This window comes from Coffea eugenioides, chromosome 2 (assembly GCF_003713205.1).
Source record: "Coffea eugenioides isolate CCC68of chromosome 2, Ceug_1.0, whole genome shotgun sequence".
NCBI classification, from domain to species: Eukaryota; Viridiplantae; Streptophyta; class Magnoliopsida; order Gentianales; family Rubiaceae; genus Coffea; species Coffea eugenioides.
The window spans coordinates 23,914,767-23,930,023 of NC_040036.1; the positions used below are offsets into that span (position 1 = coordinate 23,914,767).

Genomic DNA, 15,257 nt, shown 5'->3' on the forward strand with positions numbered 1-15,257 from the left:
AAATATGCAACAATTTAGCTTAGATATGATAATATTCCATTTTTAGAGTTTTTGTAATTGTAATATGCACAATAAATTTTTAATTATTTTGTATATAACAAACATTTTGCACAACTAGCAATTGCTTAATTTTGTTTATTGTATGGTTTCTTAGTCAATATAATACTGACAATTTAGTTTAAATATGATAATCTTCCATTTTCAAAGTTTTTGTAATTGTAGAATGCATAACAAATGTTTAATTGCTTTGTATACAATAAACTTTTTGTACAACTACTAATTGTTTAATTTTATTCGTTATATAGTTTTTTAGTTTATATTTATGCCATATGCCAATAATAAATGTTTTATATATAAATTTCGTATATTAAGCGTTATATATTTTTTTAAAAATATATTCACATATAAAGTACGTAAATTATTACTAGTTTTATATTCATGTGCAAAATATGTGAGTTATTAATAAGAAAGTACGCAATTTTTTTGCTGCATAGCATGAATTTGAAAAACTCATCCAGCTCAGCTCATTCCCGCGAAATCGCAACAAGTAACTCGTTCCCACTTTCCCAAGAATACCCCCAACGAATTTCACCACACCCCAGAATATATCTTTATCTCAGCCCATAAATAAGCGAAACTATAATAACCGCCAAGAAAAGGGCAATCAAAATCTTCTTGTATTCTACTCTTATTTTGCTTCCTGAAAGCAACGATATTAACCACCTTCCAAGCTCCTCAGCCATCTCCATTCTTTCTCTGCAGACTTCAGTTTCATTTCATACTCAATACTTACCCATCAGAATCATGCCGTGGGGAAACCGTGCATTGGCGGCAGCAACAAATCGCTTGAGCAGGGACTTCACGTACGAGAATTTGATGGACCTTGAAGAAGTCTCTCCCTTCATCCATGCTCACCTCTCCAAAGTAATCATCAATTTCTTTTTTCTTTTTTAATTTTGTTAGTATATTTCTGATCTTGCTATACTTATTCTTCTGGGTTTTTTGAAATTTTTACACTACTGCACAAAAAATAAGTTGCCGGATTATCTTGCCGGGAAAATGTTGGAATTGATGGAGGAAAATAGTGGTGGAATTTTTATTACTTGGGTAGTTTTGTTCTCTGTTTCAGTTAATTAGAATAATCTCGAGACTAGCTAGTTCTTGAGGATGTTTCATGATCTCTGACCGTAAAGTTGGATGTGATCGTCATTTTGTGGGTTTTTGTTATCTGAAAGAAATTCTTGATGAGTTTTGTTAGGGGGTAAAAACAGAGAGTGCTGGAGCCTGGAGTACGTAGGTTTTGTCATTGGATGATTGCATGCATGCAAAATGTGAATAATTACATAAAGAAATGATTGGTTTTCTTGATTATGATCAGCAACAGAAAGAAAACGAAGAAATGATGATTACTTATTTGTTGACCATGATCAGTATTATTGCCTGTTGATTTTTTACAAGGGATTGATTTGAAAAGTCCACCAAGTAAAATTGATGATGTGACGTGAGTGAATCAAAATTAAGTTTATTGTCTTCGCGATATTTTTACTCTTATCAATGAATTAAGGAAGTGAATTTAAGCTGAGTAATCTTTTATATAGTCTCGTTCATTTTTTTCTTTACTGATCATTTGACATCTAATGATCATGGACTGGTTTTTGCACTTGATCATATGGTAATCATTTTCACGGAGGTTCTATCTACCAGTGTCCAGTTTTGATCGCATTTGTGTTCTGCTGGTCTTAAATGTCTCATGAAAAAGACTGATTTTCCATTTATAAACTCTATCAGATGGATTTGATTGTTTAATTGATCGACTAATGCAATGCAGGTTTACCTCACACTTTTTGCTGCTCTAACATGCATGTCTCTTGGATATGCGCTGGATATCCATGCCAGTCTTGGGGGCGTGGTCACGTTTCTTGGAATCATAGGAAGCTCTGCATGGTTTTGGCGGACAAACCCATGGAAAGAGGTTTAATTTCGCTACTGTTGCTTCTAATCAGCCCTTTACATAACCAAGCTTCCTTTTAAATACTTTCCAATCGCGTGCTGTTAATTATCTCAGACTAATTAAACTCTGTCATTGTTTCTCTTTTCGTTAACACAGAGACAAAGAGTCATTCTCTTGATGGTAATTGGATTGTGCATCGGAGTTTCTTTGGCTCCAGTGGTTGACCTTCTCGGCACAATTGGTGAAGGAAAGAATACGGTCTTCAATGGGGCCTTAAATGTTGGTCCTCTGATTGGCCCCCTCATTGCAATGGATAAAGCAGCTGCTGGACTTCTTAAAGGAGCCCCAGATGGTAGTCTGATCAACTCTCTCATCCCAGCTGATGAACGGTAAACATATATATTAGCTTCATCTCTTGGATGGCAATATATCTTTTCTTGAACTGTTGTTGTATCTTGTCCAACAGTGTATATTGATTATTGACAGTAACTAATTTTATTGTCATCTTAGTCCTTGTGCGGTAATATGTTAACTACTTAGCTTCCGGTTGTCATGGCCCTTGCCACAGTCTTATTAACAGAACCTATCCCAGTCTTAGTTCCTGCCTTCTGTTCTTTAACCAAACAGATCTCAGTTGATTATTCAGTGTAAGAAAGTTGACCGGCCTGGACGAAAATTATTGTCCAAACGAAAATCTTAATGCAATAGATATGCATGCATCTGTTCTTTACAGTAGTTTTGCTCATTCTGGAACAAAATTTCCTGCACATGATTAGGCCGGCAACGGAAGATAGAACAGAAGGATTTGCAACTTCATTTATTAGTCAATACAATCCAGAATGTAAATTGAATTCATTGATTCGCAGAGACGTTCTCCTTGCTATATCTGGAGCTGCTGCAATCTTCTTGTGTTTTGGAGTGGTAACTAAAGACAGACGGGATAGGCTTGAAATGTACGTTTTTGGTGTAACGCCTTCAGCTGCTATGTTGTGTGCTGGTTCAGTCACCTTTCAGGTAAATGAAACCAATCCAATTATTCCAACAGTTGTTTGCTAGAGGTGCATTACTTACAGTCTAAAAGACCAGTTTAGCATCGTGACAGTAAACTCATCTTCTAATCGTAGTATGTTGATCATATGGCATTATGTGCAACAAATCTCTGTTCGAACATAATTAAAACAAGTAGCAGTAGTCTAGTAGTATAAGCAGGAAATTTGGCGGAACTTTTTTATGATCGTTGGAAACATATTCAATGTTGGTATTTAAACATATTCAATGTTCATCTGAAAAAAGATGTGACTTCTTATACATGCGTGTGTATAATGGATGCAGATGAATTACAAGTTCCTCTGGCTCATAGGGTATGTGGTTGCATACAGTCAGGAGATTGTTGTACGAGCTCGCCGTGGAGATAACTACTATACGCAACATTGTGTTGCCTTCTTCCTTGACATCATTCCATTTACTTTCCATCTTGGCCGAATTACAGTAAGTGTGTGTGTGTGTGTCCATGTGTCTGCCAGCACTTTGCTTTCTAATCCACTTTGCCTTCTTCCTTGATGTTTCTTGTGGATGCAGCTGAGAAAACTAGCTTCGGAGCTGAGAAATCTGTATACCTGCTTGCTAAATCTCGCACAAGGAGATTAAATTTTCTCTTATTCTGCAAAAGGGCTCGATCTGTTAGTAGAGATCAATTAACCATTCTGTATAGCAATTTTGCAAGAGTTAGCTCTGGATACAAGGAAAAGATCATGATAAGAAAATTGACTTTTTGGCTCGATACTTTCAGTCTGCAATCGTCTATATTCTCTGCACCATGCATTAATTCGTCAGAGCACTGTGATTCTTCACGAAAATGCTTATGAAACTTTTTTTTTTTTTTTTAAGATAGTTTTAACGCTAGAATCATTGATAATCCAGCTACGAGCTTTTGGTACAGTTGTTTTGTTTTGGTTTGGTTTCTTTTCTTTCTTTTATATCTCAATTATCTGATTGCTTCTCCGCTTTGGGGATGCTTGTAGCATATGATTTGGTCCTAATGACCAGCAGTTGGTTCAACAACATTACTATTTACTCCTGCTATGGTTGTTTTGAAGACAATGTGTGGGAAGACATCTCTTTCTTTGCTTTCTACGGAATCTTCTACCACGATTTTAGTGACTGATTGGGCTTGGAAAACGGTGAAATCAGGGAAACTGAATCAGGTTTTGATTGTGCTTTGCTGAAGGAATTGAGAAGGGAATTCAGCAAATGCATATTCAAAGGCTGCAGGACACAGATTGGTGCTTGTTGGGATTTTATGCGCTCATGTGACTAGGGAGTTTGGATGCAATGAAAATGTTGGAAGTAGATATCAAAGTTCTATGATCGTCTATGACTGGGGAAACTGTTTAAAGGTTGGTGATGGAAACTTGGCCGTGCCAATTCCTGCACAACCACATAGACCTGAACTATATCAAGTCAGTCGGCAAAAATTGCCCCTGTTTCCTCCAAAAAAAAAAAGGAAGTTAGATATCCTTTTAGTCATATATAGCTATAGGTATTTCAAACATTATATAATATCGTGATTAAGTGAATCTTACATTATGTATTAAGATAACTCCATAGAGTATTTATATTTGGCAATATTTTGAGGAAAATGAATTTGCACTTTATAGGTTTTCCATTTGGAACTTAATCAATCTGCAATGCAACTACATAACAGACAACCCAATTGACCACAATCCATTTTTTTTTTTAGAACCAGAACCCAAAAACAAGAGTTATTTGCCTAAATAACTCTCTTCACAAAAAATATTCCTAAAATGATTCAATTTCATACTTTATTTCCATAACAACCTTTTCTGTTATCCATCCGATCAAATTCAAATGGAAATGAGAAAAAGGGTAAAACCCTTCATTATTCATTCAAATAGTCCAAAAATCCCCTACATAACTATAATACTCTACTCTGAATCTATCTTCTCATTTTTGACTATAATGCTCTACTCTGTCTTTGTTTGTCACTCTACTGTCCAAAAAAGTCTTGAACACTTAACATCAATCTGACGATATTTGCCAAAGATGAGAGCAAAATCTAAAATTTGACTTTCATCTCCGTTTGAATTGCAGTAATTTTCTCTTTGTGATACTTTCCTTTTTATTAAGAAAAATAAAAAAATAAAAGAAAAACTCACTACAAATCCAAGGAAATTGGAATTATCACCAAACACGAAAGTAAAATCTAAAATTTTGATTGTTCATCTCCATTCCAATTGCGGTAATTTTCTCTTTCTGATGCTCTCTTTTTTTATTAAAAATAAAAAAAAGGATAAACTCACTACAAATATACCAAAATTGGAATTATTAGTTTGTACAGAACTCTCCATCACTTGTTCATTCAATTAACTCTTTCCGGACTTTTAGTTTTGATTTTGTCATACTGCATTGAACGGGAACTCATTGTGCTTGTGGTTATATGGGGGAACAGCATTGTAGGGTTGAGAAAAAGAGTTTTATGCTTTTATTTTGGATCGTGAGTCTGAAACCTCCTATGTTAATAATAGTGGTACGAGAATTTGATTGAGTTTAAAGAATTTGATTTAGAAAGCATGGAGGAGATTACTCCTTATTAGGGGATGAGGTCAAGAAGATTAGATTAGTAATAAAATTTGGAATTGAATCGTTGTAAGAATATTTTTTTGGAAAAAAGGTTATTTTGGCAAAAAAAAAAAAAAACTCCAAATACAACAAGAATGCTGAAGAATCTAAAACCTTCAAATCCACAAATTATATCAATCAACTTTGGTTATTGTATAGCATTTAGTACTGACTTGTAGTTTTCATGCAGCTTGACGGCCGAAGGAAATAGCAAACAAAGCAATCTGCTTTCAGAAAACCCTCAAAACTCCAACTTTCAAGTCAAACACAACGGCACTACCTCAAAATTCCTTTTCTTATCAAAACTCACTACGCAACCTTTCTCGTAGACAACATCGGAACAAGTTGACACGTTTGATGACTAACTGCCCCTCCCGTACGATTGGATTCCAGCAAGCTCCTTTTCTTTTTTCTATTTCTCCTGTTGCCTCCAAAATCTTGAAAGCAGCTGCCATAGAGGATAGTTCACAAAGAAGTCAATTTTGTATTGCTCCATTTTTATTTTTTTTTTTAAATCTCTCCCAAGATACAGTTGCCATAGCTTGCATTCCCAAGCAAGTGCAACAAAACAGACAAAAACTGAAACTTGATTTCCTTTGATGACTTCCTTCTCAGAACCATCCACGACACGACCATGAAAACTGGTTTCTTGATACTTTTGATCCCTTTCACCCACATGTAGGGTATCTCAATCTTTTAATTCCAACAAAATCAGATGTGCTCCTCCTTGTTCTGCTCAACTCATTTGTCCTAACAGCACATAAAAAAAATATATATATACACACACACACAGACTCTGGGAGGCAAGAAATCATCATGAAGTTCTTGATCCTATTTTTAGTACTTTCTTTTTGTCTCTCTGTTACCAAAATATCTTCGTTATCTCCAGTTTCAGATAATAGCACTTCACCTAATATATGTCCTATGGACCTTAACTATGTCCTGAGAATCCCATGGTCAACTTGGGACTGCAGAAAACTTTCTAAAATTTCAGACAATATCACATCTAATTCAGGCAATAATCCGTGCTGCCAGACCCTGATTTCTCTTTATGGAATAGCATTTGCTGAACGTCTCAAAGCAACCAACTTTTTTCAATTACCCAATTTAGAAACCTCCATTTCTTGCCTCCATAATTTCCAGTCGAAGCTCAATGCCCTTTCTCTTTCCCCTGATCTCACTTCTTTCTGCTTTGACCCTCTTCAGTTTGTAATCTCCTCAAATGTCTGTGCCTCGATTCAGACCACCCAAGATTGGGTTAAGACTCTTGGCCCTTCTACTGTTCTTGACTCTGCTTGCAGGCCTGATCTCACCGATCTCACTGCTTGCGATGCCTGTTTAGCAGCTGCCTTCCAAGTTCAGTCACAGTTGATTGGAATAGATGGTAATAAATCTCACTCAGTAGCATGTTTTTACTTTGCTGTTCTGTATGCTTCTGGTATAGTTAATGAGTTTGGACCTCAAAGTAATGCTGCCATTTCATGCACCTTTAACCTTCAAATTAAGTCAAAAAAGGATCATTCATCTCTGATTTTTGGACTCACTGGAGCAAGTGTTGCAGTCCTGGTGATATCTGTTTTCTTGGGGTTGTATTTATGGTGGGCTAAGAAACGGAGGAGAGGAGGTCGGAGTTTTGATTTGGGTTCAGAAGAAATGGAGTCTAGACCAAGAAGGAGGCCTAGTACCGTTTCTATATGGTTTAAGATTGATGAGCTTCTGAAGGCGACGGATAACTTTTCGTCCAAGAATTTTATAGGTAGAGGGGGAAATGGGATTGTTTATAAGGGGACACTAGCTGATGGGACTGTTGTTGCTGTCAAAAAGGTTATAGAGTCTGATTTTCAAGGAAATGATGAGTTCTGCAATGAAGTTGAGATCATTAGTAACTTGAAGCACCGAAACCTTGTGCCTCTTAGAGGTTGTTGTGTGACAGATGAAGATCTAACTGATGGGCATGAAGTGAGTGGTAGATATCTGATTTATGACTATATGCCTAATGGGAATCTTGATGACCATTTGTTTCCAACAAATGGGGGTGAAAATGTGAAGCAACCGTTAACATGGCCTCAAAGAAAAAGCATAATTTTGGATGTGGCACAAGGCCTGGCTTATTTGCACTATGGAGTGAGGCCAGGAATATATCATAGAGACATTAAGGCCACGAATATTCTGTTAGATGCAGATATGAGGGCAAGAGTTGCAGATTTTGGGCTGGCAAAACAAAGCAGAGAAGGGCAGTCACACCTCACAACTAGAGTGGCTGGAACACATGGATATTTGGCACCTGAGTACGCACTTTACGGGCAGTTGACTGAGAAGAGTGATGTCTATAGCTTTGGGGTGGTTATTTTGGAGATAATGTGCGGGAGAAAAGCTCTTGATTTTTCTTCAGGTTCACATCATGCACTTTTAATCACCGATTGGGCTTGGTCACTGGTGAAATCAGGCAAGATGGAACAAGTTTTGGATTCTGCTTTAACGAAGAATGAGGATTCTGCAATTGTAAATCCAAAGGCCATCATGGAGAGATATTTACTAGTTGGAATCTTATGTGCTCATGTGATGGTAGCTCTGAGGCCAACCATTATGGATGCACTGAAAATGCTGGAAGGAGATATTGAGGTTCCAGCAATTCCCGACAGGCCTGCACCTCTTCTTATGCATCCTTCTTTACATGGAGGCGACATTAATAATTTCACCATATCACCAGCATTAAGTGCGCTGAAGTTAAATTCAGGAGACATGCTTAGATGAACAAAACTTTTGTACTGTACATATTCTTCTTCCACTTCCAAAGACGAACAAATTGAAGTTAAGAGGCTGGAGCTTTGAGCTGAATAGATTGCAGACAAAAGGAATGTTTATACAGCTTAAATGCCATTGGTTTCAGAGAAACAAGTATTTTGAATGATTGGTATTTACTAATGCTCTCGAAAATATGCAGACTATTCATGTATGCAGCAAGTTCGATGAGCCTCATTCTTTAAATTAAATCTTTGATCACAAGTTCTGTTATTTAGCTTCAGACGGAAGATAGCAGACAAGTCAGTCCACACAGAAGATTTCCACAAGATTGTTCTTTGTAAATTGGAGACATTAGGTGACATACGAACTACTCTACTTTGGCAATCATCTTTCAGGCCATGCCCTGTAATTTTCATGGAATCTTTAGTCTCTTACTTTATATGATCTTTTACTGAATCAGCTCTGGATTAGGTTCAATGGTTTCCAAGAACAAAGTAAAGGCAACTATGGGTGTTGTGTAAGACAAAATTTGACTAAGGGAGGACACATTTTGTTCCTCTCCAAACATATTTACAAAGTTAATCATTCTGATTGAAAACAAATAAAAACCAAAAAAAAAAAAAAGGAAAAGGTAATTGTATTAGATCTGGTTGCTGGGGAAGAGGGGAGGAGGAGGGGGGGAAGAAGGAGAGGAGGAGGGAGGAGAGGAAGTGGTGGTTGAGGGAGGGAGGAGGAGGAGAGATGGAGGGGTTGTTTTCAGAGTTAATTTTTGGTGTTTTTGTTAGGTGTATTTGAAATGTACTTGGAGTGTTTTTGAAGATGTTATAGAGTGGATTACTATAAGTTTATATTTCAAATACAAGTTTTTGAGAAAAACAGGAATCCAACAGGCCTTAGGTTATATTATAAGGTGGAAAACTTCATGGGGAAGTTTGCTTGGTGCTTAGAGGAAAATAGAGCCACATGATATGAAAACTGAAGTCAGTGATTGGCATTACCAAATTTTCACAATGGATATCTTTCTTCTTTGTTGTGTCTCCAGACAACAAATTTGCAAAAAGGGTTTAACTGTAACAGCAAAAAGATATGCCGGACAAAGTCTAACTTGTAGGTTGCAAAGGCTAAAAAAATTCAGCAGGACCATAGCTCTCATGTATTTTATCTTTCTTTCCACTGTCAAAAGAATTGTTAGTTTTACAACATTGAAGAAGACAAAATGCCTGCATCCAAAAGAAAGGAACTCCTGCTACTGATAAAAGACTTGCTTCAATTTTCTGGGGACTTCAGAAAGCTTATTTGTTCCAAAATCTTCTTGTTTGGGATCCAATCATCTCCATAACAAGTAAATCACCTTTCCTCTCATTCGGTTCACGATTTCCAACTGCTTTGGCATACATACTCACTAAGGTCCAGTTAAATCTCCGTCCACCAAAGATCTTAAAAACAAATTTCAAAAGTCAGTTGAGGAGTGCTGATATGTTATTAGTTTTATTGCATATGGTGGATTCTACAGTCAATGCCCGGTGTCGATGAGTATTCTTTTTCCTGCAATGGCAATCAGTCAATCACACTTCATGGAAATTCCATAACAAACAGAAATGCACTCAGCTCAAAATATGGAGTACTAAGGTAAACCATGAGCTTGATACGCTTTCTTTTACAACATCCTAAATGCATTTCGCAAAGCACCAAGTACAAACATGTTAAGAAAATCATTGGGTGGTGTTTCAACTATTCAATAATTAATACTGACAAGTGTGTGGTAGCATATGCTACGTAGGGCAAATATCATGTACCATAGATACACCAAGGAGACTCGAACAAATGCAGATTAGTTTTAACAGTGAATATTGGATTGGAGACATTATAAGATACTAACAAGTGTGTGCTAGCATATGCCCTTTTAGTATGTAGCACATATATCATGTACCTTTAAAACAACAATGAGACTCGAACAAATGCAAATTAGTTTTGACAGTGAATATTGGTATTGAAGACATTAAACGATACAAGAACTAAAACCGGAAAGAAGGGCAATTAGTAATTAGTTAGCAGCAATACTTTAACATACCTATGTTTTAATTTGATAATTGTTAGAAATAATGGAGACTAAAGTTTCATCTTTGACCATCTCTTCAGGTAACAAAACCCTGAAAACAGCATAGTGGTGATTCAAACTCCTCTCTCCTTGTAACCTGTGAACACTTCCCAGCGCACCAGCATTTGGATTTGGAAGAGCGTAAAATATTCGCTTAACTCGCTGATGTACAAGGGCCATGGCACACCTTAGAGAAAGAGCACAAGTAAGACCTCACAAACTGAAGATCAAGAAGACTGAGATAGAGAGTAATTAAAGATTTACTGCAGTCCAGTCTTCTAAAGCTAAAGTCCATAGTGTATAGAACATAAATTCAACTTCCCCTTGTTCATGTTGCTGCTATTACAACAAGCATACTCTTCCTCCCTCCCTTTGAGCAACAAAATTTGCCCCAGCTTGAGGCGGTAAGTCAGATGAGGAGTATGAACAAGTCATAAGAACTATTAATCCAGTTTTGGATTCGCTTATTAAGCAAATGGAGGCATCAAAGAATGCATAGAAGCATTATCATAGAACTCGAGAAAAGTTTGAAAGCATTTAATCACTTTCCCAATGATTTAAAAACATTTGACCAGTGCAAAATAGGAAAGGCAACAAAGATCCATGAGTAACTTAACTTACATAGTGCATGGCTCCCAGACAAGATAGATGTCATAACCAGTGCATAAGTAAGGCTTTGCAGAATCAGATTGCAAAGCATTAGTTTTCCAGTCAAGATTCTCATCATTTCCATCCTGAAAGAACACAACACTTCTTGTAAGATCGTACAATAGTAAGCCTCAAGAAGTTGCTTCCTCCCAAGGAAATTTTACCAAAATACGCTCTGAGATACGAGTATAGAGTAAAAGTGAATTCCCATAAAATCAAAATTTCATAGTTAATAAGGTTACATCAACTGTAAATACTTTACCATGTTATACAACACAGTAATCCACATATGTACTCCTGCATTACAAGTTTTACACCTATGTAACTCTGAACTTCTGAACTGTAGTAAGATCAAATTTGCACATATGATAAGAACTGTAGTCACATAAAATGCTAATTGCATAGGACATGCTTCTCAACTATATCAAAGTTGATTTTAGATCCCACTAATCTCGCTGTTAAAATCTCATATTTCAGGTTACAACAGTCAACAAAAGCATGGGATATAAGAACCCAAAAAAAAAAAATTCTAAGAATCACAAGGAAGCAAGATAGTCTACCTGAGTAAAATTAATTTTTTGTCTCTTTGAAGGCAAGCCTGTTGAACTGGGAACCAGATAACCCTCTTCAATCATCTCAGCTCCACTATGTCCACTATCAGGATAAAGAAGCCTATCTCTAGCAGCAGAATGTTCAATTGCCACCATAGCAGCATGGCGCAAAGGATGCCAGGAAATAGAACTTTCAGGTAACTGCTGCTCAGTCCATCCCCATGGATGCAAACAAGATACACAGATATGCAACCCTTTTAGGTTGGATACATGGCTTGCAAATAATGTCTGATGATTTTCACTTTCAGATGTACTGGTGGGAGTAAAGGGTTCATGTTTGAAGCAATTTGTTTCCATGTTGGTCTTAAATTTGCAACCAGTCCTAGAAAGATCTTGGTCGCATGCACTTGAAATGACCTGTTTAGTTGAAGGATCAACAATAACAGCAGCATTGACCACCTATAGAGAAGAGTCAGGTTAAAAATGATACCAAACAGAAATAATCGCAGGTATGCATCAGAGTGAGTGTCACCATGCATAAGCCCCCGGGTCCAGACCCACAAATGAATAGGAAGCGAGGCGAGGGTCTATCATTAAAGGGGGAAAATAGGGGTGGGGCTATGTTCTGCAGGGGCCACCATGTACAGCTATGGAAAGGAGAGAAGCCTGATATCATATAATGTAGTCCTTGAGGGCCTGGCACTGTAAGTAATGCAGGCCCTGTAAATAATATCAAAGTACTTGTACAAAGACACCTAGAGCTCAGTCAAAGTTCAATAAAGTGGCTGGGAATAAGAAAACAAATTTGATAATCTTATCAAATGAAAATTGCACTGTATGAAGAATAAGACAACAAAACAGAAGTTAGATATGACTACAAATAAGAAGACAATGAGCATAATATAATGGAAAACAAACACCCAAGGACAAATTGATTACTGGCAGTAATCTAGAGCTCAATTACCAACAGAGTAGAAATCTAGAGAATTTTGAATGGTCCTACTGTCCCTTATAAAAAGCACAGATCATTTAAGAGTTAAGAATTCATTTTATTCAACTTCATATGATTCCATTTATTCTTTCTAAGAAAGGTAAGCTGGAAATCCAGAGAGATAAAACCCTGGGGATAAGCACGTAACAACAATAATTATATATCATTACATTTTCGTTGCAGTATATCAACAATTTTATAAGGAAAAGGCTATGTCCCATAAAGAAATTACCAGATTAGAGCATGACCTTGCCAAGTCAACTGCATATTTCATGAAGCCAAAAACTGACTTTGTATCCTCTTTGCTGAATCCAGTTATGCCAGATATGTTACTGTGATTGAAAAAGATGGAGAAATTAATAGAGAAAAAAGAATAATCAAAAGCCATATACAATTGTTGAAATATTTCAGAGCTAACTCACTAGGTAGGTGGATGATAAGATGTTGGCCAGAACTTGCATTGCTCATCCCATTCTTCCTTCGTTGATGCAGCATATCTGCAAACCTGAAATAAAAGAGCTTCAACGCTGTTATACCGGCATTAGGATAGATAACGGTGTAGCTGTTAGCCACATCAAGGCAAATATGTGACAAAATATGCAAACAAACTGAAGTATGTCATGATACTGTAGCCATTAGTTATATAAGGAAGAGCCGGATGAGGAATTTGAAATTTCTACAGGCGCCGATAAGCTGCAAGCCTCCCTAATTCAGATGAGAACTGAAACAAGTGACCACGTAATTGACTAATCAAGCATCTGATACTCTGCTCACAGCTTTTGGGTGAGGAATCAGGACAATTAGCTAATTTATGAAGCCATTGAAACATTTTCTTTCCCTCCTCTCCCAAAGAAGAACCAAAGGATTGAAGATTAAAATCCTAATTTAAAATGTTCAATTTAAGAATCAAATGAAAAGTTTACATGAAAATACATTATCAAGAGTTACTAAGACAGAAGAACTAAAAGAATTTAGTTGCAAGATCCTGCCAAATTACACAAACACACAGGCATTCCTTAATGGCCCCGTTGGGCTTCTTATATTAGGCTCAAAGGTTGGGCAGTATCTTAAAAGTCCTTCCCATTTCAAACCAATATAAATCATTTCATACACTATTTCTAAAGGAAAAAAAAAAGAGATTTGAAAGTTGAAAAGCTGTTTCGTAATGAAAATTAACTCAAAACAGGAATGCTTGGAGGAAAAAGGATGACCCACTTTGGCAACAAAAGTACTCAACTGGTATTGCTTAATGAGCTCGAGCACATCATTTGGAGCTCCATCCAACTCGCTATCACTTTCAGAAGCCAAGCACAAGATCACAGACAGCTCGTTCTTGCCTGTAAAAAATTACAACTCTTACAACTATGTGGACAACTTTAAGTCTGAGACACATATTTTGGAATAAAGATATAGAAATCCTATTTGGGATTGGAAAGATGAAAGGAAGTAAGGCATAAATACAATTAAAGGCATTTACTTCTGCAAATTTTACCATTTAATCATATTTTCTATAGTTTTGGTCAAACAACTTGATTTACTAAGACGACTAACTGTTTTTCAGTTATGTCAATTCCTCACATTTATGCACAGTTCTACATTAACAAAAACTTTTATTCATAAGTTAAAGGGGTTCACGCTGCTTAAAGCATACAAAAGCATGTGTCTCAAAGAAGTATGCTAAATTTTTTCTAGTGCCCCAAAAGAACTGGGATTATGTCAACATCTCCCACTATGTTTGTGTGACCATATTGAATAATTTACCGTATCTGAGAAAGTTCATCAATAATTTACCGTATACAAGTATGATAATTGAACTAGTTATCCTGCATAAAGGACGTCGCGCAATAAACTGTACAGACATTCACAGTATACAATTTCAGAACATTTACCTCCATCCTGAGATTTCTTGCGCACACGCTTCACATGGCGAAGTTTCTCCAGCGGTGCAATTTGGTTCAACTTCCTATTTCGGACAAAAAAGTCACAAATAGAGCTATAAATACCTCAGATAGTACTAAAAATCAACCAGGGGGAAAAATGAAGCTCCAGAAAACACAAACAAACAATTCAAGGAAAGAATCAGCTGCAGATTTAAAAGACAAACCTCACTAGAGTATTGGCATGTTTCGGTTCAATAACAGCAGCGTGGACATTCACTGTTAAAAAATGTAAAGGACCATTAAAACTTTAAGAAGAAAAAAAGGTCAAAACTTTACAAAAACAGAAGGAACTATTTAAACCGAAGTTATCTTTGCATCTATTACATTGTGGTAAAATTTTACCAGTGGGTTGAAGGTGAGGAGGAACTGGAGGCTTGTCTGGTATATATATGATTCTGCACTGCTGCTCCTCCTCTGCTGCTGAAGCTACTACTACTTTATTAATTCCTTCGCTGGTATTATTCATCTCGGCGCTGGTGTGTTCGCACCAGAGATAGAGAGAAGGGGAGGGGAGAAAGAAAGAGACTTAGCACGGTGGATAATGCTGGAGGAGTGAAGCCTCCGGCGGCGGCGGGGAAGCTGGTTTGAGGCCTAAATGCCAGCTTACGAGAACAGGGGATCGATTTGGTGAGCTTGGTACTCGTGCCTCTTATAACCCAATACCAAATTGCCATGTCAAATTATGACGTGGTAG

General features: G+C 36.9%; 3 protein-coding genes across 3 annotated transcripts; 2 read left to right on the forward strand and 1 right to left on the reverse strand.

The window, feature by feature from the left end:
- The first annotated feature begins 804 nt into the window (after positions 1–804).
- Positions 805–3,598, forward strand: LOC113759296 (bax inhibitor 1-like). The gene is made up of 6 exons (XM_027301862.1): positions 805–924; positions 1,829–1,972; positions 2,108–2,340; positions 2,818–2,965; positions 3,284–3,439; positions 3,530–3,598. Exons 1-6 carry the CDS (start codon positions 805–807, stop codon positions 3,596–3,598), a joined length of 870 nt encoding a protein of 289 aa, XP_027157663.1.
- A 2,571-nt stretch (positions 3,599–6,169) lies between these two features.
- LOC113760535 (probable receptor-like protein kinase At1g11050) lies at positions 6,170–8,833 on the forward strand. The gene has a single exon (XM_027303161.1). The coding sequence runs from the start codon at positions 6,407–6,409 to the stop codon at positions 8,342–8,344; it is 1,938 nt and encodes a 645-aa protein (XP_027158962.1). The 5' UTR covers positions 6,170–6,406; the 3' UTR covers positions 8,345–8,833.
- Positions 8,834–9,459: 626 nt separating this feature from the next.
- On the reverse strand, positions 9,460–15,170 carry LOC113754958 (tRNA-specific adenosine deaminase TAD3). Its single transcript, XM_027299118.1, has 10 exons — positions 14,906–15,170; positions 14,728–14,779; positions 14,513–14,586; positions 13,839–13,960; positions 13,046–13,128; positions 12,856–12,955; positions 11,642–12,091; positions 11,055–11,167; positions 10,407–10,620; positions 9,460–9,880 (listed from the first exon to the last, which is right to left on the reverse strand). The coding sequence occupies exons 1-9, from the start codon at positions 15,027–15,029 to the stop codon at positions 10,407–10,409; spliced, it is 1,332 nt and encodes a 443-aa protein (XP_027154919.1). The 5' UTR covers positions 15,030–15,170; the 3' UTR covers positions 9,460–9,880.
- Between the last annotated feature and the right edge of the window lie 87 nt (positions 15,171–15,257).